The sequence below is a fragment of the Lonchura striata genome, chromosome 15 (genome assembly GCF_050655825.1).
Source record: "Lonchura striata isolate lonStrDom1 chromosome 15, ASM5065582v1, whole genome shotgun sequence".
NCBI classification, from domain to species: domain Eukaryota; kingdom Metazoa; phylum Chordata; class Aves; order Passeriformes; family Estrildidae; genus Lonchura; species Lonchura striata.
Window position 1 is genome coordinate 5,365,872 of NC_140717.1, and position 27,112 is coordinate 5,392,983.

A 27,112-nucleotide genomic window follows, 5' to 3' on the forward strand; every position below is an offset into this window, starting at 1 on the left:
CTGCGCAGGCTGCAGAACCTGCAGGGATGGATGGACAACATGGAAACCCCTGACCATGACTGCCAGTGTGAATTCATAAATGGGGTGAGCAATGGTTATCCCCCCACCCCAACCTACTAATGGGAAACTGAGTCACGGGGGCCAAGTGACAGCAAGAGCAAGGCAGGAATGTTCAGTGAAAGCATCGGCTCAAGGCTTGAGCACAGTCAAAAAAACCCGATCGAGTGCTGGCAGAAAGAGCAAAATCACAAACCCAGCGTGCTCCCAGGTAGCTCCAGGGTGCAGCTGCAGCCCCGTGGCTGCTGTCCCAGTGAAGTAGAGGCCACAGCAGGGCCAGAGGACTTAGTTAAGGGTGAAATTATTTCTGTACAAATCCAACAGTTCAGCTTGGGAAGCAGAAACCTGAGAGGGGGCACAACAGGGATTTATCTGAGAGTGGCTTAGAGAAAATGAAAGAGGAATGACTGCCTGCTGCCTCTTCCAATATTTAAGCTACAAAAGCATCAAATGAAAACAGTGAATGACAGATTCAGAACAAAGTAAATATTTCTTCACACAGCTGAACAGTGCCATAAGTTGCTGTGGATACCCAAAATTTTCTCAGGCTCAAAAAAGGGTTTAGGAAAAACTTGAAAAGACTATTAAATGCAGAGACCCACATCTCAGGAAATTGCCGAGCTACGGATGGCTGATGGTAAGGAGAGTAGCCAGCAACACACTGACCTACATCCCCCTGTTTTTATCCTCCTTGCTGGACATCCTCTATTAACCACTGCTAATTGAGGATCCCAGGGGGAAGAGACTTGTGGTTTGATCCTGAACAGTGGTTCTTCTGTCCTGATCTGAGCTCTCCTCACTTGCCTGAAAGACAGGGAACAGGGAACATTCCCACTCCTGGGCAATTGGGTGACAAGATGTGCTTATAGCACAGAATTTGAGCAAATAGCGAAAGGATCTCTGCTTTCCATTTTTCCTATTTCTCATGCTAGGAGCAATTTTTGGTAAAATTAACTCAGTCATGCTGCACCCAGCTAGATACAGTTGGCAGCACCATGTACCCTGCATTCAGTTTAGAAACAAGATAGCATCCTTCTGAGAGGTGCTAAAACATCCACAGGGATGGGATTTCCAAGTCTCAAACCCACAGCTTGTGGTCGTTGTGAGAACTCTAGTTCCCACTCTGTTGTACCAAGCAAGCTCATGAGCTGATCTATCTCTATTTAAGTTTATGGGTGCCCTTGACACTGCAGCAGAGATGAAAGAAAGATGGGGACACTTCTGTAGATTGGTATCTCCCAGGTCTTGCATGCTCACCTACTGGCTCACTCTCTCCTAGGGTTGCATTAGGACTGCAGGATGCAGACTCTGACAGAAGAGTCCACTCTTTCCAAGCAAACTCCTGCCTCCCCGCCTTGCTGACCACCTCAGCTATAAAGTACATCCACTCTCAGTCATGTGCCCTTTGGAAGCACACACAGAAAGGGCAGGATTATCTCTCAGTCTGCAGAGAGCTGCCAGCCAGGCATTCTCCTTCAGTGACACCAAGTGGAGCACTGGTGTGTTTCTCATTAGCTCCTATTATCCCTGCTATTGTAGTGCTCCCAGTGTTAAAGCACAGCCGGGAGACAGCTGAACTGCCCTGCAATTGTTTGTTTGTTAAGAGGATTTGCTCTGTGACAGGATATTTCCAAGCCACATGCAGAGGAGGGGTTTCCTGGTACCAGTGCCATCCTCCGAGCCACTTGTGTGCCCTGGTCCTCCCACCGCCTCAGGACAAACCACCTGGTTTCACCCCCACTACGAGTAAACTGCAGATTGTGTTCCCTTCTGACTCTCAGAGATAAGGTGTGAGACAACTGAGCCATACAGAGCCATTGTGCTGATGAGCTGATCCTTTGGTTCCACATCCACTATCGCTGCTGCTCCTTTCGGTGGCACTCAGAGCAGGGCAGGCAGGAGCAGGGATCTGTGCCCAGCAGGGAAAGGCCATCGTGCACCCCTCCTTTGACACCTTTACCCATTGCTCCATCACTTCCTGTCCTTCCCTTTGCTCTCAGTGACAATTCTGCAGCTGGAACACTGCACTCCATATGAGTGATTTTTTCTTGACCCAGCCTCTCTCAAAGCTCTCTGACCAGATCCAGAAGTCCTTACTCAGCATCTACTCCCTCCAAATGGGATTAGCTTGAGTCAGTCTCAGCCATATCTCAAGATCTGTTGATGCTCATTTCCCTTATGCAGGTGCACAGAACAGGGAGGGGACAAATGGGCAGATGGACAGTCAGGACTTTTGTCTGGTCAAGCATTGAGTGAAATTCTCAGAAGGACCTTCAGAATCTGGCCTACCGTGGTTAGAGAGCTGCACAAACATTGACAAAATTAATGTATTAGCCAGGTTGCTTTAGAGTCCAGCCCTTTTTGTCTCTGTCTCTTCAAGCCAGACAGAGGTCACCAGTAGGGTATCTGAAAGAGGCTGCAAAGCATCCACATCCCCATCCCCATTCATGGCTCAGAGGAAGGTTGAGAAGGAAAAGGATCCTTGCAGACTCCGTACCACAAAAAGCCATGGCCATTCCCATTCCCCCAAACTGAGAGCCCAATAGCCACAACAATCTTCCACAGATGCATTGGATGATGCTTGTCCATGGATGCACAAGGCATTGGGAACCCCAGGTTGTTCCTACAGCTGTGTGCCCTCACATTACAGCGACCAGACACCTGCTCTGCCTGCAGGACTCACAGTCTGCCATGGGCACCTGGGCTCACTGTGGTGATAGTCCTGAACAGAAGTCAGCTTATGGCTCCAATTCCAAAAAGTAGGTCAGGCTGAGCCACTGGTTATGCTGGGAGCATGACTGAGGTGCCTGCAAGATCTTGGTGGCTGGAGATGGGATCCAGGCTTTGCTTTTTCCCATCCTGTTGGATGGCAGTGATTTTGTCTGAGGAAAAGCATGTGCTAAACTTGCAGTGCACTGCTGGAGGAGGGAAGAAGGCATACAAAGAAAACAGTTCTACCCACAGCAGGTGAGGAACAGTGCCAGCATCGTACTATCAGTTACAGATGACGGGTGGTGGGCAAAATTCCTGCCACTTTCTAAATTAGTAAAACACCTCCTCTGGGTCCAACAGCAGACAAAACACAGCCCACAGAAGCAGTCCCCGCAGATGGTGTGTTTTGAACTACTATTAATCTAGACAACCTTTTGCGATGTTCAAAGAGTTTGTCCAGGAATAAAATAGCTCCCCAAAATGCCTGGGTGGAAGGAGCAGTCTCGGCAGCATCCGCGTCTCTCTTTGTCTTCCCCACCGAGCATCTCCCGGCAGAAGAAGCCCGGGAGGAGGAGGCGCCTGGGGCGCAGAGGCAGCGGGGCTGCCCGGCCGCCGGGGAGGCGGGTGCCGAGCACGGAGCCCCGGGGCGCTGCTCCCGCGGCAGCGTCGGGAGCGCGGGGAGCCGGGGCGGGGCCGGCCGGGCGGGGCGGACCCCCCGCCTTCCCCTGCCTTCCCCTGCCTTCCCTGCCTTCCCCTGCCTTCCCTGCCTTCCCCTGCCTTCCCCTGCTTTCCCCAGCCTTCCCCTGCCTTCCCCTGCCTTCCCTCCGCCTTCCCTCCGCCTTCCCCGGCCCGGAGCCCGGAGCCCGGCCGGTCCGGAGCGCGGCCATGGGCTCCCGGCTGAGCCGGCAGAGCAGCCTGGAGGAGGAGAGCGGCGAGGAGCCCTGCCCCGGCAGGCTGGAGAGCGGCCGGGGCGACTTCCACCTCTCCTCGCTGCTCCTGCACCCGCAGAAGCTGCCCGGGGTGCTGCGGAAAGCCTCGCCCGCTCCCTACGTGCGGCGGGTGGGCTGGCTGCGGGAGATCCAGGCCACCATCCGGGAGCACAAGCGGGAGCACGCCGTGCACATCCTCCGCCTGCTCAGGAAGGTACCTGCGGCCGGGGCGGGGCGGGGACAAAGGGGCCGTGCGGGGCCGGGGCCGCTCTGGCTCGGGAGCCGCGGGGCCGGGGCTCCCCGCCCGGCGCTGGGGTGCGCGGCGCTCCTTGCCGGGGCTCTTTGTGCTGCCTGGCGCCGCTCCTGCCCGGTCCTTTCCCACCGCGCCGGGCGGCACCAGCCACCTCCCCGACCCGCAGCCTGGGCGAGAGGCGCGACTGGAGGGGCTGGGAGGGAGCTGCGAGCGGGACTGTGCTGCACGCTGGGGAAGGGGGGTCCGAGCCTGGGCTGTGCTCATCCGCACCCCCCCATGCCAGCCCGCGGGTGTGCTCAGGATTGATGTCTCTCCAGAAAAAAGCCACTGCCGCCCCACTGCCACCACATCCCATTATGGCCACTCAGCCAGACTGGTCTGGGAAACCCAAAATGGTTTTGGAGGGCACCTCTGGGACGATCGAGTCTGAGAAGAGAGGTAAAGGGGTCAGTGTATCAGTGAGAGCATGTTTCAGTCTGCCGCCATTCAGGAACAGAAAAGCCAGTGTGCAGACACTGTGGTGCCAAACTGATGCTGAGGACAGAGCCCTGCTGCTGGAACAGAGCCATCTCCTCCTGTGCTCACTGCTACCATCACTTTCCAGCCAAACTCAGCTGCCCCAAACTGCAGGCAGCTCTGGTAGCACAGGGGGCAAAGCCCACCTCTGATGTTGACATCAAACACCATCAGTTTGTTATCAGCTTATCATGTTGCTTCATTAGATAACGATCATCTAACTTCATCTTGGGGACATACATTAATTCTTGCCTTGGTAGCAAGTGGCCTTTGGGTGTGAGTGCAATTCATGAAGCAGGGACTGGCTCACTGGATGCTCGTTCACCCACACCACCAGCTGCAGGGAGCTGCATGGACAGCCCTGTCTGCTCTGCAGTTCCAGGGTTTTACAACACATCAGACAGTGGTGCTCACTGCCCTGGGCTAGCAGGAAGTTACACACTCACAGGTAAGAATTCGCAGGACCAAAAATTACCTCTCTGCTTTTCCTGTCCACTACTTTAGTATTCACTTGGAGATTGTTACCTGCACCTCACTCTTCTTGCCACCCATGTAGACAGATAAACTCACAGCAGAGAACCTCTATGTGTGCACCACTATGGCAGACAAGGGTTGAGTAAGATTTCAAAGGCAGCTTTGGAGGGGCACTATTGCAAGAAGCTTGTGAAGAAGGAGAGGCAACCACTCACTTCATGGATGTGACAATGTAACATGAACAGACTTTACAAGGGTGTGCCAGAGGCCAGAACTACAGAATGTCATTTTCTGTAGTGCTCAGCACCTCTCCTGGAGCCTGAAGTACTGAAAGCCTCCACAGACCCTGGAGGTCTCCAGAAGGTCCATCTGTGAACAGACAGGGTTGGAGTGCTAAGTCACAGGGCTATATGGAATGGAGGGTCATTTCTAAGCTCCTTTCAGGATCAGTTAAACACTTGGCTTCTCCACATCTGCGCTTGAGAATTACCATGTCCTGAACGTTCACGTTTTGCATGCTGCCTTTCCAGTTCCCCATGGTATTCCTGGTCCCCATCTCTGCCTGGCCATGTTGAAACAGTGAGTGTCTGCCCATCTGCTCACGAGAGAGCACTGGGACATGCATCCTGTAATCACACCCTCTTCTGCCAAGCAAGATGGGACCCATCCAGCAACACCCCAAAGCCTCTGGTTCATTGAGCACTCAGAGGTTTCAGAGACAGAGGGTTTATACCACTAACATGTACCACACCTCCAGCTGAAACCCAGTCTGGGGTCATGTAATCACCACCAGCCCTTCTCACGTGTCCAGTGTCAGCTTCAGATCAGCCTTTTTTCCTAACTCACAGATTTTCCACAGATGTTCACCCCTCAGCTTGGTCCCCAGCGTGTCCCTCCTTACCTTGGCAGTGTCACGCTCTCGGGAGTCACGGGTTAATGTGTCCCAGGTGAGGGTCTGTTTGTTACCTGTAAAAAGAGAAATACCTTGTTCACTCTAGTGGACAGGGAGGATATTAACACCACAGCTCATCACTGTGCCTTGGGCCAGGGTGCAAACACCCCAGGGAAGGCAGAGAAATGGTGGGACTACAATTGCAGCCTGCTCAGGTGAGCAGACAGCTCAGCCAGACTGGAGGACATGGGATCCCATGTGTGCCTCCTGTGCTCCCAGCACACACCTCCCATGCCCAGCCCTGCAGGTGTACCCTGCTGATGTACCTGCCAGGGGTATTTCACCTGTGGTCTGCTATTTCAAAAGGCTGCAGACTGTTCCTAGGATGTTCAGAGGGTGTGACAATGTAAAGCAAGCAAGGCAGGCAGAAGAAGATCCACTAACAGAGATGTGAGATCCCAGCATTTCAGAAGACTGCATGGAGAACAGCTGCAAACTGCAGGTGCATGTGTGCTTTGTACATGAGCACTTGGACAGCTCCACTGCACAGCATCTACCCCAGAAATGCCCACCAGCAGAAGCCAGATCAGCTTTCCTGCTGATCTAGGTGGGCATCACTCAGCTGAAGCCCAGGGAGACATTAGACTTACACCAGCAAAAAGTCTGGTATAATCTGTTGTCCCTGTGCTGAGAAGATGGCAAAGTGTCATTTTTAAGACAACAGCACTAAGCCAACTGAACTGGCAAGAGTTATAATATTCTTCTGTCTGCAGCCACCTTTTAGGTGGTACAAAATTTTCCAAGAAATGACAGAGAGAGGGAGGGAAAGAGGGAAATAAGCAAGATGAGCTGAAAAATGCCTCTGGGCTAAGAATTTATGGAATATCAATGTGAAGTGAATATTTACAGCTATATTACTTACAAAACCCTCGCAGGCAGGATTTATAATGGGAATGCAGATTCATCTTAATGGTATAGTTCCAACTGGGGGAGTTTAATTACTGCTCTGACATCCACTGCTGCATGCCCAGCCATGTCATCCTCACGGCAGCTTTCTGCATCTGTGCACATTACACTTGGTGTGGGAGGCTCCATTTCCCTGAAGCCTTATGGCTAAGGGACACACTGGCATGATGCCTTGGTAGGCTCCTGGCCCATATCCAGCTGTGGCTGTCTGTCCTTCAGGACTGATCCACTGCTTGGGTTCCTTGCCTGCTTACGGGTGTCATTTGTGTGCACTGAGTGATGGGCTGTAAAGTATTTCATTTATTCTCCCTCCCTGTGTCTCTAGCCAGGGTCTCTTTGGGATTGTGCTTTCTGCTCAATCCAGCATATCCAGAGCAGGATGCAGCACTGGCTTTGATTGATGCTTGGAGTTAAGATCCCAAACCTCTACCAGCTATGGCTCTGTCCCTGTTGGTGATGTATGTGCATACATCCAACTTTTTTTCCCCTCTCACTCCATTTTTTTTTTTAGCTCTCAGTCACTGGGTGATGCCTGAAACACACACTCAGTAGAGCAGTGTGAACATATGGGGCACCCATTTGCTTATTCATTTCTCCTGTCAGCTACATAGAGAATGGGGAAAAGACTTGTTTCCTCCCTTAGCTGAGCCCTCCTTATCAACTGAATCAAACCCAGCACTATCCCTGCTAGGGAGTTTTTCTGTTCTACATTTCTACTCCTAGGGTATTTTTTTTTTTGCCCATGAGGCACTTTCATGTGAATATGTGATCTCTCTTTCTCACATTTTTTTAAAATTTTGTTTGTTTTTCACAGCTCTGTGGTACCTTCTGACTGTAATAACTGTGTCAATATATTAGCTCTTTGCTTTCCTCTCAGCAAGAAACAGCTTAGTTCTTTGCAGTATTATCCATCTGGCCATGGGAAGGCTTTTTGTTCCCAGAGATGCTGAGGTTTCCTCCAAAGCTGCCCCATCCCCTGGTCCACACAGATGCATGGACCACAGATGTTGCCCTAACTCACACTGTGGAAGATGGAAGAGGAGTTCCTCTGACTGTGGTGTAAAGCCACCTCTAAATTTCCCATTGCACCCATCCTGCCAGTGCTTAGTTCTTACTGAGAAATTCACAGCACAGCTAAACTCATACAGGTGGGCAGGACTTCTGCTCAGCCAGCCAGCACCAGGGTGTATGGCAGCATCTAAATACCTGAGAAAGGCCTGATCCTTCCAGAAAAGCTGAGATTGGAGAAGCAGCTTTAGAGCCAGCCTTCCTGCTTGGCTTCTTCAGCAGATTCACACATAGAGGCTGACAAAACTGTGTGTCTCTGAAGTTAATTCTCTCCAGGCTCCAGCCAGCCTGGAAATGATAAAATTCTCACCTTCCTGTGGTAGGTGGATATAAGGTGGACTAGCTCAAATTAGCACTGCATCTATTCAGCTCTCTGGCTGCCTGCACCCCCCAGCACACTAATGCTGGGTCAGACATGGCTGCTTCACCTCTGCTGGATAATTTTCTGTACTGGGCATCCAGGTGGCACCACATCAGATTTACTTTCTGGTTTCAGAATATCGCTTGAATATAGCTCTGAGGAAGCCTGTGTGCCTGACTGTCTGTTTTTGTTGTAGGACCTAGGACTGGAAGGAACATTTCTCAATGAAGTGCTCTACAAAAATGCAACTTTCCTCAACTTGGTGGATCCCATCTCCCATGACCTGCTGATGAGCCTTGCTAGAGACCTACAATGTCCCAAAAAGGTGAATTCTCCCTCAGCTCAGTGAATGCTTTGTGGCACAGCGCTGATGCAGAGAGCCCTATTAGGGCAGCTGATGCTGCAGTCAGTCCTTCAGAGCCAGGCAGAGTGGCCCTGGAAGTGGCAGCATATGGATTGTGGGGCATATTTCTGTAGAAATCAGTTTAAACTACCTCAGAACATGAATACAGCTGAAGGAGGAGATGGCTATGTGCACAGATATTAGGAAATTACTTTCTGTAATTAGTTTTTGTAACTACTTATTGCCCATAGCAAACTTAGTGACATGGCAGAGAGCCACAATCAGTGATATCACAGGGGTTCAAAGCAACTAGAGCTCATGGGGGGCTCATGGAGCTGCAGAGGAGAGCAGAGATCTCTGCAGAAAAACCATCTCTCTCTTCCTGAGCCCTTTGCCATATGTAACTGCCTCAACCCAGCATTATTTTCCCCCATAAACTCTCAGAGTTCCCTGTAGAGAATGGTGCTGCAGGAATATATTGCCACTGGGGATTCAGGAAGTAAATGTGTTATGTGCACAGTATCCCTGCATGCTCCAGCACTTTCCTCCAGAGGATGAGGAGAGCAGAGACAGAAAGGCAGGGCTGAGAACAGACAAACATCACAGATGTCCCAGTCCCACTGCAGCAACCAGCATCTACTTCTGTTACCTTTTGCCACCACAGACACCTGAATTTGCAATATACCCATTTGCTCTTTAGGCTTAGCAAGTGTCATGTTTGCTTTATAAGGAGAGGAGTAGAGTGAATTTCTTTATTCAAAGGGAGATATTAAGTACACACAGCTCAGAGCAAGCAGCAGTGCCCCAGGGAATACACCAAATGCCTGGTGCAGATTAGTGGCATTTCTAACCTTGTTCTGCCATCTCCTGAGGCTCACTGATAACAATTAACCAGTCATGTCTCAATAGACAAACCACATTTAGCCAAAGTTTAATCATCATTATTAGGCTGCAGCGCAGCCTGGAAAAAAAACCTTTCCAAGGGTAATGTCTGTGTAATTCATGCAAGCATTTGAAGGAAGGGCTGGGTTGTAGCAGTGGTATCTCTTTAACCACACTTGACTTGACCTCATCCCCAGCTGTTCTACCAGGCCATCTCCAAGCCCGTGCTGTGCAGTGCCCCTCAGGGCAGGCAGCAGGAGGGGATCTTGCTCTGATCAGTACCCATGTGTTTGGCAGATAACACATTACCATTTTTATACATCTGCTTATCCCCCCACTCTAGTTTCACGCCTTATGGATGCACTGACACACATACCATTCATAAGAAATTGTTTTCCCCATTCCTAAGGAAAATGTTGAGTACCTGAGTTGCCCTTCAAAGCCAACAGAGGTTTAATTAAGTGCCTGTAGAAATTCAGTACCTACAGCAGCAGCACCTTCCCAGAACAATGCCAGGCCACGTCCCCTCTCTGACCCTGGCTGAGCATCTGGTGGGTGTAACTGCATTACAGGCAAGCAGGCTGGGTGCAATTCCCAGTCTGTCAGTGGAAATTAAATCAGTGAGGACACAGGAAAGAACAGGAGGGTAACTCTCAGCTGTGAGCTAACAGTCACACACAGGGCTTTGTGCCAGCTGCTGTACTGGAGCCTGGTGTGCACGTGCACCCACTTGGAGAGGTTTGCTGTTGTAGGTGACAGCAGAGTGCCAGCTGCAGCCCTGCCAGCACAACAGGAGTCTGGAACAAGGCACCTAAGCCAAAGGCATGGGCCAGTCCCTTGATTCCTAGGAAAGCTGGGGTGGGGATCAGGGGATGCTCAGCTGAGCAGAAGGCTGGGATCCCTCTCCCCTTGGCACAGGAGAACTGCCACATGCTGGCAGTACATCCCTGGGGAGCTCAGCTGGTTCAGGGACTGCTGAGCAGAGTCACAGAGCAGCTGTTGGCCTCCAGTGCAGTGCTTTTACTGCTCACAGGAAGGAATAAATCAGTGCATTCCCTGACAGCTTTGCTGGGTGTTCACCTATCAAATCCCTCAATGCACATGTGGTACCATGGCTGGAGGGCTGAGGGGTGGGAATGCAGGTGAATGTCAGTAATTGGAAAATGCAGTAAAGAAGGCAGAAGTCCCAGCCTTCAGCAGCTGCCACTTGCCATTCTGCTTCCGCAGAGGAAGAGGTTCTGTTCCAAGTCATGGCACTAAAGAACATGTGCAAAAATAACCCAGGCAGGCAGCAACCATGTGGGTGCCTTCTTTTCCTGATGAGTTAGTGCAGGGGCAGGAGGGAACTGCTGGCATTGGAAGCTCCCAAATTCAAACCTCCAGTAGCAGAGTGGACTGCAAGGAAGTGAGATGGACTGTGGAGAAGTAGCCGAAGTTCCCTGTCCTGACATCTCCCAGCTAGAGCACAGGAGGTCGTGGAATCAGTGTGCTACTGCAGGAGGAGCAAGAGGCACCTTGGGGATGGGGCAAGGGTGCCAGGTACTGACCTTTCCACACCAGGGTACCAGATAGTCCAGAGACAGAGTCTGGGGAAGCACAGCAACAAGGTAATTAATAGAAATTTAGTACTGTCCTGTAACACAAGGAGTTGGCAGCAACAGAGCATTGTCAGTCACCCCTGCCACAGCCCTAGAAAATGATCCCCTCTTCTGAGTTTCACTTGTTCCTGGCTAGGATGTGAAATTTTAGCCCTGCTCTAGGCAGGAACGTGCTGGCTGGGCTGGGGTTCTTCCTGGCAGTGCAGAACTCCTCCTGCTCCTCCTCCACCCCAGGAGGAGCTGGCCTGTGGCAGAGGCATCTCAGGCCTTCTCACCATTCCTCTCTCATTGTTTCTTCATCTGCTCCCTTACATACATGACCCTGCTCCACTGCCATCTTTATTTCTTTCCCATCTTCCTCTGCCCTGCTCCTTTTTTCATGTTCTACTATGGCACAGGCAATCTAAGCTGTCCCTTTGCTTTCAGGAATATGACCCCTGGAAATCCTCAGACAGGATCTGCAGGCAGCTGATTTACCACCTGACCCCGCACTCGAAGTGGCACCGGCACGGGATGCCCCGCAGGAAGTCCCAAGTGTGGTAAGAACCTGGCAGGGACCCTGGGATGGGCACAGAGCAGGATCTGCCTGGGCAAAGGTGCTGCAGCCAAGCACCATCCCAGCCTGCCACTATAGTAAAAGTGATCCTTGACACTTGGGAAGAATGATGTGTAGGACTCTAATGATTTTAGAATATTAATTACTTTATTAAGCTATATTATACTATAACTATATTACACTATATTACACTAACAAGAACTATCACTAACTTAACTAACTCGTGACTCTCTCCTGAGTCTAAACATAGATCTAATTGGTCAATGAATCTAAAACACCACCAAAATCTAATAAAGTAATCACCTTGGGTAAACAATCTCCATACTATGTACATGGGTACAAACACAGAAGCAGCGAATGAGATAAGAATTGTTTTCATTCTCTTGTCTCTGTTTCTCTCACAGCTTCTCTCAGGAGAAATCCTGAGAAAGCTAAGTCTCTCTGTTCAGAGTGCATGTGAATACCACATGCCACCACTACCCTCCTCAGAGAGAGGCAGGACTGAAAACAGTGCACAGCAGCTGCAGTGCAGCCTCTTCTGAAACCCCAGCAGCCTTCTCTTTGATGTGTCTTGCCATTTGCTCCTTTCTGTGTGGTGTTACAGTTCCTCACCCCCTCTGAAGTGCACTGAAATCAATCCCCCCGAGTGCACAGCACACAGAGCCCTCCTGCAGGGCCTGCAGGGTGTTTGGCCCCAGGAGCATGGCCAGGGCTGCCAGCCTGCAAAAACACCCATGTGCCAAACAGAGCTGTTCCCAGCTCTGCATCACACCCTGTCCCAGTTCAAAGCTTCCCTGACAGTGGGAGAAGTGTCCCATTACAAGGCACTACTGGCAGCTGATCACTCCATTCAGCAGGAACCACTCTGGGGTGGCTGGCAGAGAGGTGACCATCCTTGTTACCTCCCACTTCTCTGCCAGCACCTGGAGAGGGCCCTGGGATGGTGCAGAAGCACAGAGAACCCAACTCAGAGCATGTTGGTCACTAACAGCTACTGGATGGCAGCTGCTTTTTACTACTGGAAGTGTATTCTGACACCTACATTGTTCCTTCCTTGCCACTTGCCCAGCTAAAGAGCAATCCCCATGTCTTTTAAATCCAACCCTCCTCTTCCCATTTTCTTGGAGCACACCCTGTTCCTGTGACACAGATCACCACTGCTGAAGAAAAGACAGAGAAGTGACTAAGAAAAGAGCTCATGTCATCCCCATTAGATTCACAGTAATAAATGTAGGATTGGATAAAAAGAAATGCAAAATCAGCAGCACTCTGAGAATGGCCTTGGGCTTTTCTGATGCTTTTGGTCTTTGATGTGCGTGCCAGCAACTTAAAATCCCCCGTGAGAATTGTCATTTCCATCATACCTTTTATTCTGACTCAGAGGCAGGTTCCCAGTGCATCTTAAGGAATAAAATCCCTAATGCCATGATTTCCAAGCCATCTGTCTGTTGCACCTGTAGCCCCACTTTGCCAGAAGCTGAGCACTCCCAGTGCTCTCACCCCACAGGGCAGGACTCTTTGTGCTGCTTCGCAGGTGGCAACCACAGCACAGAACAAGACTGAGCTTCCAGAGCTGAGTGAGTCCTTTTCCAGTCCCACTCAATGACATTTTCCCTGTAGGATCCTGCAGAATACTGGAGATGCAGGATATAGATGGCAGTTCTGACCTCATCCCTGTCCTCTCCCAAGATAAGTTTAAAGAGAAGTTCAGGACTCCAAGTTCCTGCTTGCAAGCAAACCTCCAGCTGGACTTCAGGATGAAGAGTCAAACTGGAAGTGCTCCCTGTGACCGCACAGCCTTGGGGACAGCAGGGGACTGCAACTGCTGAAAACCCATCACTTAGTAAGAACAGAGAGGAGGTTTGTGGCCAGAGGAAGAGCTCTGGGGCCAGTGAGCACCCCACACAGAGGGTCAGGCCCCAGGGATTGGCCAGGTACAGAACATCTGTGAGCACAAGTAGGGAGAGGACAACAAGGCAATGTGTAACGGGGGGAAATACAGGTCTAAAGTGAGCTGCACTGCCTGGCTACCACACCCAGTTACAATGTGTTACATAAGGCACAAATTAATTTTGATGAAATATTTAACAGTAGAGCTTTCTCTTTTAAGTGTGGAGATGAAATGGTTTGCAGACTGCAGCAAAAGACGCCTGCAGAGTTGGCATCTGAGGCCGCTGCAAGAAAATGGGTGTTGCCAGTAGCAGGAAGGCAAGAAATAGCTGCTTCATTTGGAGATACCAAGGCATAAGTTTGTTTAGGCAGGCTGCTTTTACATGATCCAAATTCTGCACTTCCCTCTGTCTGCTAGTGGGAGTATTTTACTATAGTGTCTGTCTCAAACCCTGTGCCCTTGGCTTGCACCCTTCCTGCTCTTTAGATCCTGCACAGAGCATGGGTGTAGCAGCAATACTTTGAAGCAATTTCTAAAATCTAGTGGGGGTTAAGGACAGCAGGGAGGAATCTGTGCATGGAGACCACATTCAGAAACCAAATTCTCCTCTGCTTTTGCAGCCTCCTGGGCTCTGGCATCTGGCTTTCAGAGAGCTGATGCTGGACTCCCTTGTTCTCTGAAATGCAATTTCTACTTTCTGCAGCATGTTAGATGGGTCCAGGAGATAATTAGCAAACCCAGCCACACAGAGAGCTTGGAGCATCTGCCAGGTTTTAATTACATTTGGGCTGTGATGGAGATGTGTTACTGCAATACTGGAGTTGGACAACGCACCAGGTGTTTGTCCCCACTGCCAAACCAGTGGGTCACAAACAAACTAACAGCATTTACATCCCCAGCTACTCTCAGTGGGACCCACATCCAGCAGGTAAACACCTGAGCCACCCATGAGCTGGTGAAGCAAAAAAGATAAGAGACATTTCTTCAAGCACTGCTGTTTCAATCCACAGGCAGTCCATACAGAAATGTGGAAGGAGAAAGCTCATTGTGGGTCCATGGACTCAATGCAACAGCAGCTGGAGGGAGCAGGAGACATCCAGCCCAGGCTCTGTCTGGTTTCTGTGGTGACTAAAGTGCTGAAGGTGAAGCTGGGAGGCAACTTGCCCTCTGCATCTGTGCTTGTGGGTTCTTTGGAGTGGCTGTATGCCTTGTACAAGGAAGGGTTGCAGTCCCCAGCTGTGCAGTCACCCAAAGAGGCTATTTCAGCTGCCCTGGTGATACTCAGGCAAGTTTGCCACACTGAAAAGAAGGAGCTCCTTTCCTGCAAAATCCTGTTTCAGGTTTGCAGCCAACAGCCTGCACCCCACTGGCTCTGCCCTACTTGGGTTGGCTGCCTAACCAAACTAGGAAGATAAGCTCTTGCAGATTTACTCTGGGGGTTTTAAAATTGAAAGCTCAAAAGCTGGAGGATAAGATTTCTGCAGCATTTTTTTGCAGCAGGGACTAGCATAACTACTACACAATTTTCAGTCCTTTATATCCTAGAGGAAATTTAGTTTTAGCACCATTTTACAGTTGTATAGATCACTCCCACTTAATGAGCAGAATACATCCTGGAGTGTTGTATAACTCCAGCTTCACTTTCTCATTAAATTGAAGTTTAGTGTGTAAAGAGTAACGGATTAAGAAATGCTCCTTTATACAGACATAGACCTTTCAGGCTATCAGTGTCACTTCTGTGGCATTTTGACAGATGCGGAACCTTTAGATGTTATTAATTCTTGTTTTCAGAATTCTTGGGACCCCTTGCCATGCTGAATTCAGGAAAACTGTCACCATCTGCTGCCAGAACAGGGAGGGATGCAGAGGGTGTATTATTTTTTGAGGCCAGACACACTGGGCTGCAGTTCAGAGCAGAGAGGAGAAGGGTATCAGGTGAAGACTGCCTTTTTCTGGAGAGCTGGATCACAGTCTGGTACTGTGATTAGGAAGCTCTGGATTACAACTGAAGTGTCTTGGCAAGGCCCTGTCAGGGAACCTTAATGTATCTTCCACTTGCTTCATCCCCAGAGCTGGCTACTTGAGTGTAACTACTTCCTTTCCTGAGTGCAAAGGATCAAACCTGAATCCACAAAGCAGGCAGGCAGTAGACACAGCTCTATAATTGTGACAAAAACCCCCCAGATTTTTCACACAGTGGCCTGTTCTGGAAGAGCAAAGGCAGTTGTGTGTATGGAGTTAACTCCCACACCACAAGTATATAGCCTTTCCTTTTCACAAATCTCACCACAGCTTTACTTTGCTCATCTGAGTGAATTTCATCATGGCTAATCCAAAGTGGGTGGAGAGCAGAATATCCCTTCTGGGTTTATTGCTCCCTTTCTGTTATTGTATTATAATGTTCATTGGCCAGACATTGCAGCATTAGGTGCACTTTTAAAATGCAGTGAAAGCACTTGTGTCTAGAGGACTTCAAGGAAAGAGCTCTAAAGGGCTTCACATCTTTTTTTTCTTTCCTTGAAAACATCACTCAGCACTGAGGCTGACGGTTCTAGCAGATGAGATCCCAGCCTTCACATGGCATGAGGAGAATATTAACTACAGCTTCGTGTCACCCTTATGCAACAGGGTAAACAGGCACCATCATTCCTGCTCTAGTGAGAGGAAGCCAAGTCAGTTAACTAAAGCCACATGGCAAACATCATATGGGAGTACAGGAACTGCCCCACACACTGTTTCCAAGAAGCTGCTGCTCACAGAGATGGCAGATGGACAGACATGAGGTGCTGGATGAGTTGTGGATGGAGGCAGGAATTGTGGCCTCATCTTACAGTGCAAAGCATCCCAAACATCCCCCTGAGGAGAGTTCCCAGCAGCATCAAGAGCCCATACATTTGGAATGGCTGTTGGAGGTGGCAGAAAGGGTCACCCAGCAGCTCGACACTGCCCTGCCACAGTCAGGAGTGAAAAGGCCAAGACTGGCAGGCAAGAGAAGCAGGACACTTTGGTGGAGAGACAGTGAGTGAAATAACAGAGGCTGGGTGGAAGGTGGTAGTTAAAAGCAATCAGCAGAGAACTTGTGCCTTTGTGATTCTTACCCAGTTGAAGGTCTGACAAGGACATGGGTCAATACATGATATTTACAGCAAGGAGGCATTCCCTGCTTTGCTAGGAGAGGCCTAAATAATGAAGGGAAACAACCTGAGGCTTTGGACAGATCAAGTAGCAGCAGGAGGGAGGCCAAGGGTTCACAGCTGTCTTGAACACACTTTCAAGGACAAAGTGACAGCAGAGGCAGGAAGAGAGAGGCTCTCAGCTGCATCAACAGCTACAGATTGATTTCCATGTCCCACCCCAGCTGCAGAGGGAGTGAGACAGGAGAAAGGATACCTCTGCCTCCTCTCCACATCTGGACAAAAGAGCTTGGGCACAAGGATGGAGATGTGACTAAGGCACTTCTCAAGGAAGTGGCCTATCTGTGCACTGCCTCCATCCTCACAGCAGGTACAGGCTCAGCCTCGCATCAGCTGGGGCTGGGCTAGTCTGGGTCAGTACTTTTGAGGCTTCTCTTTCCCTTTTCATGTTGCATTAGAGGCAGCTAAAGCCAACCCTGCACAGCAGCACCCTGTGCCACTGGGGAAGCAAAGCAAGCAGATTATGCTAAGTAGGCCATTAAAAAGCTCAGAATCCATCCCCTAAATCACTGCTCAAAGCAGGGAAGCCATCCAGACATGCCTGAGGTTCTGTGCAAGAAAGAGCAGCTGAGATACCTGACTCATGGCTAATTAGCCACTACTGGCAGTGCCTGTTAATGACAGAGGGGATACACACTAATGGGAATTTCTGGCAGCAGCAAAGTTTTATATTTGGAGACAAATTTAATGTAAAAATAAAAGGCAGAGTGGTAGAAAGCTGGTAATTCTCCAGAACAATAGGCATGAAGTAGTGAGCACCCCTCATTACCAAAATTCTATCTGACTCTTACTGCAAATCTCCTCACAGACTTTCTCCATAGCATGGAGACAAGGAAATGAGCTGAAACTCCAGGAACTTCAACATTCTTGGGCTGAACAAGCTCCCTCAAAGCTAAAAAGAGGCCAGACACCGCTGTGACTGCTACAAGTCCCAACAGGGCAACACTCAGGAGCCATTAACCCCTTCCAAGCAGCCACCAAAGAATTTAGCTGATGAGCAAGAAGTTGATGGGATTCAGTGCTAATAAAAGAATACAAACATGCTGAGCCTGCAGCTTTATGGACTCAGAGAAGGACCTGGAAGATGGCCTAAGGGTTAATTCTCTTGGGACAGGAGCTGGAGACAAACAACTAGCAATTAATTTCAGATCTCCTAATTGTCCCATTTCAAGACAGCTCTGTATTTGCTTATGCTAGCTTTTCCCAAGAGGCTGGAACACTGACTGGGTGTTAATGAAAAGAGGAAGATTTTTATGCCAAAATAAAGCCTGGGGAGGCACAATATGGTTTCACCTCTTTCCCAGCCCACATTTCTCACTGAGAAGATTTTTTTTTTTCCAGACACCCACATGTCTCTCAGGCCCCTGCCCTGTCTGGACTGATCCAGTGTGGATCTCCCATAGCCAGGCTCAAAGTGCAGCCTAGGGACTGCTGGTAATGCCTGCTAAAGAGCAGAGTTGGCACCCAGGGAAGGGATAAGTGGCAGTGAAGGTGGGAGGAAGACTGCCTCCTTGTCCATGGGAGAAAGGCCAGACCCCAAGAAGGAAGTCAGGAACAATGCAAAGTAAAACCTTTCACATGAGAAGCAAGGACAAGTACCTCAAAGAGCTCCCATCCCTCAGCAGGGGTGGATAAGGGTTGCAAGCAGGGTGCTGATCCTTTATAAACAGGACTCTGGCCAGCACCATTCCTCACTGGATGCTGCCTCCACAGGCAGGCAGTAGGGGCTGGGCTGTTGATTGCCCTTGTTCTTGCTCAAAGTTCCCAAGAATTTCCCACTTGCAAACCATTTCTCCAGCATTTGAGGGAGTGGGGGGTTGTTTCCTCTCCCGGCTTGCTGCAGATAATACAAACACAGTCTGCTGCCCTGCATCCAGGGTCCAGATCCTTGTTAGATGCAAATCCTCACAATTACAAATGTGCCCTGAGCACCAGTTGCAGAAGCAGGAGGTTAATCCAGCCCCCAGTGCTCTGCAGCCTCTGTCCACAAGTCCCACGGGCATCAAGAGCCACGTTGCTAAGTAGCTGTTGTATCTCACACAAAAGAAAAAAAGCCTTCTGCAGCTGAAGCAATCTTAAAGCCTGTTTCAAGTGCAGAAATTAGGGGATAATACATGACCCATTTCCCTGGAAATAAACCTAGTGTTTTCTCAGCTGCTGCACAAGTGACTGAAAGATTGGTGCCCTGTATATCATGCCCCTCTCCTCCCAAGAAATAGAGCTTAACAGACCTCCAAAAAATGCCAAGTGTCAGATAATTCAGAGTAAAGCATCTACCTACTTCTCCTTGACCCATTTCTGACTGCAGACCCATTTTCCTCTAAAGCAATAGAGAGAGTGGGTAGCTATTCTATGCCTTGCCCTAGAGATGGGGTTTAGTTGTGCCTCTTGGAGCAGCACAGAAGCACCAGGGAGGCGAGGAGGAGGCTGCCAGGGTTCACAGCATGCTTGGGGTGTTGTATCTCATGCTTCAGCACTTACCAGAGAGCTGAGGGCCTGGCTGCAACATAGGGCTGTGTCCACCAGGATGAGGCTCCTACAAACACATCCCTATAAATGGCATTTTTATAGGCAAGAGAACACCTTAAACACCGGAGGGAGCCCCCAGTCCTGAGACAGGAGGCCCAGAGTCACCCTGGCAGGTACAGCAATGAGGGCAAAAGGAAGCAGCAAAAAACACAGGAAAGGAAAGAAAAACAAGCCAGCAAAGAAGGGAGGGCGGGCTCTGGCACAGGACAGGAGGGTTTATGTACATTCACCCAGGAGCAGTCCAGTCTGGAGAATCAATTATGGGAAGATAATTTGTCTGCTTGATTAAAGCCTCCTTGGGGTATTGGCTCGGTGCTGGGAGAGCAGCAGAAGGTACCTGTTGTGGTGAGAGCACGATCTGTGACTTATTACTGCAGTCTCCACACAGCAGCCACAGGAGGGGAGGGGAGGCTCAACGGGCAGAGACAGACGAGCACATTGCATTTGTCTTTCAGACATTTCCCTTCAGTCATCACTGTCTGCACTCAGAGCCAAGTCGCTCCAAAGGGGACCCCAAGAGCCCTTCAAACTTGTCCCTTTTAAGAAAGCTGCTGCAGGCAGACAGGAAAAGAGCACCTGGATGCTGTGGGCCGGCAGCGGAGCGGCGCCGGCTCAGACGTGCCCTCCAGTGGTCCCCGCTCCAGCCTGGTTCCCATCCCCACTCCAAACTAGGCTCCTGCCCTGGAGCTTTGTAAAAAGGAACATCTGAGGAGGCTTTGCACAGACAGAGACAAGGCTTAGGGTTGGGGAGCGTGCCCCTGTGCTCATGTCTCCTTTCTGTGTCCCCCACCCAGCCAGGATCTGCCACGGCTTGACAGCACTGGGAGAATTTCCAGGAGCCACAGGCTGTGTTCATACACAAAGGGCACTGAAGTAGTTACAGGCTTGTTTCTATGCTTGTTTATCCTGTATTCCCCACATTCCCAAAAAATCTTATTCTAAACCCCTTTAGGCCAGAGAAGGCTGCTGTATCTCTTGTACCAGCCCCTTGTGGATGCAGGGGACAGTTACCCTGTGGACTCAGGTTCACACTCCATTTAATTTCTCCCTATTTCGCTTGACACATATAAATGCACACCTGCACTGTGCATTGGATGCTCTGCTCTCCTGGAACAAGTACTCCAGATCAAACACCCAGATAAAATATCTAGCATGACTAAAAGGATAACCCTTGTGATAGGGGAAACCTGAGATGTTTCCAGCTTCAAGACTGGTCCCTGATAAATTGAACCCCCTTTTATGGTAGATTGTGCTACACTACTGCCAGTGATTGGTGACAACCTATACCAAAACACACACATTGTTTTTCAAGAGAGTTGAAGAAATATAGCTCCCAGAAGCCTGGGCTGATCTCAAGCATGTCTTGGATTAGCAGAAGGGAGACTTGCTCAGTGCCACCCAGACCACAGCATGCACAGTTCACACCTGCTGCTGCAGCAGGTAAAGGAACTGCACTGCTGCTACAAGCCGTGTGGTGGATTAATTTTTCACAGTCCCATCTCTGGGGCCCAGATGGTGGAGGGATTTCAAGTACCATCTTCAAGGCCCTTTGGAGACCTCTCTTGTGTGCTCAGACCAATTATAATTCCCCAGTACATCAGTCCCTGCTGTTTGACAGGACAGACAAGCACTGCTCCCCTTACCCCTGTGATCCACTGAGGTGTAGTGTGGGTCATCTGATGTGTAAATATTTAGTAAGTAATACATTTTACTTGTAATACTTCAGGTCTGAACAGAAGTTAATTCTTGCTGTTACAAGCTCCCTGCCATGAGAGCTCATTAATACAAATGCATGCTTGCAGATATGGTTTCAGCCTTGCACAGTGAATTCCCATGGGAAATACAAGGACCCATGGAAGTAGCCTGAGCAAAGTACTGCTAAACCAAGGACAGGAATTTGTGGGCTTAAGAATTGACAGGGCAGGCCACGAGGTCTTTCTGCCTCACGCTTCTACAAGGAAGTGCAGCTGCAGGTTTGTGCCAGTGTTGAATATGTCCACAAAGGGCTGTTGGCTGCACTGGTGCACATTAACTCACTTGTGTCAACACATATTTACAGGGGATTATTAAGGGCTGAAATTTCTAGGATGCCATGAACTGCATATGTAAAGCAAAGCTAGAGAGGCAGTGCCACATCCTCTGCACAGCTCCAGCAGAGCCTGGCAATTCTGAGGCTTGTGGGGACATTCTCACCTGGCACGGGAGCTCCTGCGGTGCTGTAGCCTCCTCCGAGGAGATTGCATGTCCCCATGTACCCATTGCTTTCAGGGACTGGCTGTGCCACAGGTGTGCAGGACACTACAGAGAGCCAGATAGGAAGAGTGGGGACCTTCAAAGTGGTGGTTAATGCTTAACCCACCCTGATCCTCCCAAACTCAACAAGGCACTTACATGACCCCCTGAGCACATGACTGGGGGGGGGTCCTACTAGGGCTCCCATGTCCTTAAGGCAAAACGTGTCCGAAAGAGCAGCAAGATTAACACAATTTACACAAAGGGATTAGGTTCTCCTATGTTACACCAGCATGTTTCTACTCAATTTTGCAACGCACTCCCAGCAGGTCCTGTAGCCCCACAGTTCCCACTTACAACACTATTACAAACCCACAGTCCATCATTAAGCTCCACACCCCGTTCCCTTTGCAAACCCAGCAGCCTCACAACACAGCTTTCCTATCTCCTCCTCACTCCCTTGGCCAGACAGACAATAAAAGAAATGGCTGAAGCCATCTCTTAGCACCCTTATGCCCTCCCTACCTCCTCATAGCTGCAGCAGATCCCAGATGATCTGCTGACCACAGAGACCCAAATAGGCAGCCAGTGGTGCTGCTTACTGACTAAGTGCTGCTTGTGAAGGCTTTTAAAGGGACACACAGTAAATCCATTCCTGGAGTGCAGTTTGCCTATCTATTGTTTTCCTGATGAAACATCCAATTCTCAGACATTTGACACGGCTGTCCTCTGTAGCACAGACCTCGGCATTTACCTGGAGAGGCAGCTCACAAACAGCCCCCACACAAAGTAAACCAGTGCTTTTGGAAAGTGTGCTTGCCTTGGTTATTTTTGCTTTCTATGCATGAGCGCCTGTATGGACACATACAGACAAACCCTTTGACATCTGCTAGTGGGAGAGACTTTAGCAACCTGTGTTGAGCCAGTTCTGGCAAAGTTTTTGTGTAAGTGCTGAAAATACATGGCAAAGCCCCAGAACAGTCTGCCCTGAGGTATGGTGCAAATGCTTGTTTCCCCAGTGAGCTCTGTTAACCCTTTCCTTAACATTCCAGCCCATGTTGTTAATGAGTTCTCTCTGTCCCAAATGCTCTCTCACTTGGGTGAGATGGATGGGAGCACTTCCCTTAATGATGCTTAAACCTTAATGATCTCTCTTGTTATCTCCCCTATTCTCCACCATCAGCCTGAAGACCAGCCTGCAGAAGAAGGTGAGCCAGGACTCCATGGATTTGTCAGGGATCCCCCTGACCATGCGGGATGTCCACCGCATGGCCTACTACCTGCAGAACAACGGGGACCGCCTGACCTCGGTGGACCTGAGCTTCACGGAGCTGAACGATGACATGGTGCGCCTGCTGCTGCCCTTCCTCTGGGCGCTCCCCAAGCTCACTCACCTGTCCCTCAACGGCAACCGGCTGACGCGGGCGACCATGAAGGAGCTGACTGACACCATGAAGGACATGAACAAGTTCCCTTGCCTGGCCTGGGTCGACCTCGGCAACAACGTGGACGTCTCGTCCATGCCGCAGCCGCTGCTGGTGGGCCTGCGCAAGCGCCTCAGCCAGCAGACCACGCTGCCGACCATCTATGAGGCGCTTGACTGCGACTCTGAGATCGCCGGCGGGCACGAGGGCAGCCAGCCAGAGGATGAAGCAGCCGGAAGCACCCCGCCACGTGCTTTTTCTCAGCAGGGCTGCGAGAGGTGACTGAACAACGGGCCGGCGCTGGCACGCTGAAGCAACCCCAAGGAGAAGTTATGAGTACAAACACCAAGCAGAGGGCCAGCTTGACCGGCTTCCCTTGGCTCTTTTCTCTCGCCTTCCTTGACATCTTCCCCCCCCACCTGCTGTGAGACAAAAGCCTGTCGTCCCCCCACAACGTGTTCCGCTCCCTCCCCTCGCTGCCAAACCCATTGCCCACGTTCCAGAGAGGAACCAGTGACTTACAGTGAACCTGGTCCCCAGGCAGGGTCTCACTGGAAGACGGGAAAAAACCTGTCGGAGTCAAGAATATCCTCCAGCAGCCATTGGCTTGAGGGAAAGGGGTTGGGGGGAACCTAAAACAGAAACAGGCTTGTAGTTTACTTCCTTTCTTCCTTTTCCTATGCACCTTGGAAAACTTGGGACCTGCAGCCTTGAGTGTGAAAGGAGGTACCCCAAGAGCCTAGTGCTGTGGAGCTTAGTGGAAGGGCTCAGAGGCCAGAGCTGGAGCCCAGCAGTGTGTCTCCCTCTTGTGTCTGGCTCCTTTTGTTTTGTTTTTTTCCTATTGTGTGTTTTGTATGAACGTCTGAACAAAGGGACCTGGTCAGAGACCATTGGATCACATAGGCTGGGGCGGACACATGGCTTGGAACTGCAGCATCAGGACATTTGCTGTGTGACCGGGGTGAGAGGGAGGGGAAGGAGGCATGTGTTGGTGGGAGCATGGGGGATGGGATGAGTTGGGATGGGATTGGGAGGAAGGGGAGGAGAAGGAATGGGAACAGTCTTGTGGATTAGTAGGATTGGTTTCAAAAGCTGTACTTTTGTACTAAAATTTCAAGTTCCAAGGTACTACAACTGCAAGTTCCAAGTGAAATTGAGGAAAAGCTGAGAGCTCAGCACCTAACTGTGGCACAAGAGGAGCAAGCAGTGAACGTGCCAGAGGTGGGCGCTTCCCAGTCAGAAGCGCAAAGCTTTGGCTCCTCATGGCACACTGCACACCTCGATATACAGCCACAACGTGAGCAGCTGCATCGCCATTTCCACTGCTGTCCAAAAACCAAGCCACTGATGCAGAATTTCTGGTGTTTTCCACATTGCTCATGCTCTATGTAAACATAATAAAGAGTTCTCTTGGACATGAGCGTGAAGCACTTCAGAGTCTGAGTATCTGCATTGTTCAGAGATCTTGGCATGTGGACCAGAGCCCTAATGCAGTGCCTGAGGGACAGGATCAGGTACCATTCACATTGGGCAGTGTGGTTCATTCCTTTAAGGAAGGAGAAACATGGATGTTCATTTGTGGTAGGCTGCCATTCTTTGTGTTGCAAGGGGCTGATAGAAGTAAACTGATGAGATTTAGCTGATAAGTCAAGTCCTCTCAATTATCTGTCCCCACAGGAATTCAGACTGGATTTTTGAAAGAGTTAAGAGTTAAAGAAATGAGACACATTAAAAAAAAAACATAAAAATCCTCACCCTTCTGAATTAACAATGGTAACTGTGCCTTCCTCTGCTGATTGTGAGTCTCAGAGCGACACATATAAATAACGCTCCTATATGAAAACAACCCAAATTCAGATGGAATAGATACACCTTTCATGATCTTTACTAATTTTACAAGACATTGCAAGAAGTAAATTTGACATATTTTCCAAGTGATCTATTCCCTTTGGACCAAGAGTGTGAGGACACTGGAAGGTATTGGTGTCTCTGATCAACGACCAAAAGCCCCAAATAAAACCAGTTCCCTGAGGAAGAAAGGTGGGATTAGACACTGTGCTGAGCATTACAGTCTGACACTGCAAATGCTGGACGCAATCCTATCTGCACTCCAGTCACAGGTGCAGGACCTCATAACCTTCATGTGAACCTGCACAAAGGTCACCACCTGCTCTCTTCTCACAACTCATTCTTCCCTTCTCAGTGTAGTATCTAAATAATCATAAAATTGTTGCAGTTGGAAAAGCCCTTTGTGGTCCTTGAGTCCAAACATTAACCCAGCACTGCCAAGCCCACAACTAAACCACGTCCCTGAGTGCCACAGCTGCACCTCTCTTACATAATTCTGGGGTTGGTGACTCAAACACTGCCCTGGGTATCCTGTTCAATGCTTGACAACCCAGTCCTGCTGGCCACACTATGGCATATACAAGCCAGGATGCCTTTTCCACTCAGCAGCTTTCCATCAGCTCTTCCCCAAGCCTAGAGGAATGTTTGGGATTGTTGTGACCCAGGTGCAGAACTTGGCACTTGGCCTTGCTGGACCTCAAATGATTGTCCTTGGACCATCAAATCCAGCCTGCAAATCCCTTTTGCAGAACCTTCCTACCCTCCAGCAGATGAACATTCCCACACAATTCAGTGTCATCTGTGAATTCAGCTGAGGGTGTCCTTGATCACCCAGATAATCAATAGACATTAAACAGAACTGGTCCCACTACTGAGCCCTGGGGAAGCCCACCAGTGACCAGCCCCAGCTGGCTGCAACTCCATTCACCACCACTCTCCAGGCTCAGCCCTTCATTTCCTTCCCTGCTATGGAAGAGATGGTATTATTTTTTTCTTTTCCTTCCAAAATACCTTTCAGCAAAAATGAGAAGTATTTCAAATGTCAGTAAGATCTGCTTAAACTCTTACAGTCTAAGCAGAGCAGCACTCTGCTCTGTGCCAAGAAGAAAACTCGGGCACAAAGCATTTAAATGAAGGCTTGGAGCTGCCCGGTGAGCCAGTGCATATCTACAAAGAGGGAGCAATGCTGCTGAACATTTGGTCTTTGGCTCTGAGCACTGTCCCCCTAGGGCTCTGCATCGAGGCATCTTCACAGCTTTTCCATAACAGCAGCACCCCCCTAAAATGAGGTGAGACCCTCAGTGTGTAGTGCACCCTGACACAGCTCTTCCCTGCAGAGCCCCTGGCTCAGCCCCAGCCTGTTTCCAGCCCTGCTCAAAGCTGTGCTTTCAGCCTGAGCTCTGCTACGCAGCAGGACAGGGATGAGACATTCAGCCCCTTGCAGGGGAATTCTGTGCCAATCTCTGGCGATGCCACCTGCCAGTTGGCAACTCCAGGCTCTGGAGATAAAGCAGGAAACACACTGGTTCAGCTGAGCAGCCGTGGCATGCATGTTTATTCCTCTATATTCACTTGGTTGCTTTGCCACAGAAAGCTCCCCATGGAGAACTGGTTGTGAATAAATACGTGAAAATGCAAATTGTTAAGTCCTGCCACTGCGTCTTGGATGAACTTGGATGGGCTGTAACCTAGCAGAAATGATCCCAGCACATCCAGCTACTCCCTGCCAGCTCCTATTCACATGAATAGGTGAGAGGCTCTGGGCAGCACAGTGCTTCCAGCTCCAAAGCTGGGAAGTGCTCCTGGGCCCCCTACAGATGCTCAAAGAGCAGACCTAGAGGCCCCAAATCTGCAATTATCATAAAAGCTGAGTTCACCAACTAGAACACAACTGAAATGAGCCTTTCCTTGCACTGAATGAGAAGGCTCAGGGCTCCCAAAGGGTGTTAAAGGGATGAGCTGCTAATTCAGGTCTCTTCACACATAGCCAGAGGGACCAGCTTAGTTATGATGCTAAATCAGGGGACACCTGCCCTGCAGTGAGCCTGTCTCCTGTCAGGTAACACCACAGGACTGAATACTCTCCTCAGGAGGCACTTGCTGTAATCTCAGGTATTTAGAGCAGCACTCAGTATCAAGACTCAGACACCAGACTCTCTCTCCACCATTTTCAGGTTGCCAGCCTCCCTCTCCACGCAGGCTGCAGATGGCCAGCCTGGGATGGGACCTGTGGCATGTAGCAGGGAGGAAGCTGAAGCTGCAACTGCACAGATGGTACCACAGCCCCTTCCCCACCCCCAGCAGGTGCTCAGTCTCACTGAAGCTCTCAGTGAGACATTTAAGCACACCTTTCAGCAGCATTGTGCTGGAAGGAGAGGTCACCTGGT

The 27,112-nt window shown here is 50.0% G+C and overlaps 2 protein-coding genes across 2 annotated transcripts in view; one reads left to right on the forward strand and one right to left on the reverse strand.

The window, feature by feature from the left end:
• The window catches only part of GGT1 (gamma-glutamyltransferase 1), a 57,028-nt gene extending 35,507 nt beyond the window's left edge, over positions 1-21,521 (reverse strand). The window contains exons 1-2 of the mRNA XM_085592635.1: positions 21,415-21,521; positions 5,843-5,907 (exon numbers count right to left, since the gene is read on the reverse strand). The gene's annotated coding sequence lies outside the window, so the exon portion shown is untranslated. The remainder of the gene's footprint in view (positions 1-5,842; positions 5,908-21,414) is intronic.
• Positions 3,420-24,307, forward strand: LRRC75B (leucine rich repeat containing 75B). The gene is made up of 4 exons (XM_021549852.4): positions 3,420-3,912; positions 8,425-8,553; positions 11,478-11,590; positions 22,637-24,307. The coding sequence occupies exons 1-4, from the start codon at positions 3,655-3,657 to the stop codon at positions 23,157-23,159; spliced, it is 1,023 nt and encodes a 340-aa protein (XP_021405527.1). The 5' UTR covers positions 3,420-3,654; the 3' UTR covers positions 23,160-24,307.
• Positions 24,308-27,112: the final 2,805 nt, after the last annotated feature.

Bases quoted from the DNA above. Each gene is read 5' to 3' on its own strand.
- LRRC75B (XM_021549852.4), top strand. From the start codon at position 3,655: ATGGGCTCCCGGCTGAGCCGGCAGAGCAGCCTGGAGGAGGAGAGCGGC. The intron at 3,913-8,424 runs GTACCTGCGGCC...TTTTTGTTGTAG, and splicing joins TCCTCCGCCTGCTCAGGAAG to GACCTAGGACTGGAAGGAAC. The intron at 8,554-11,477 runs GTGAATTCTCCC...CTTTGCTTTCAG, and splicing joins ACCTACAATGTCCCAAAAAG to GAATATGACCCCTGGAAATC.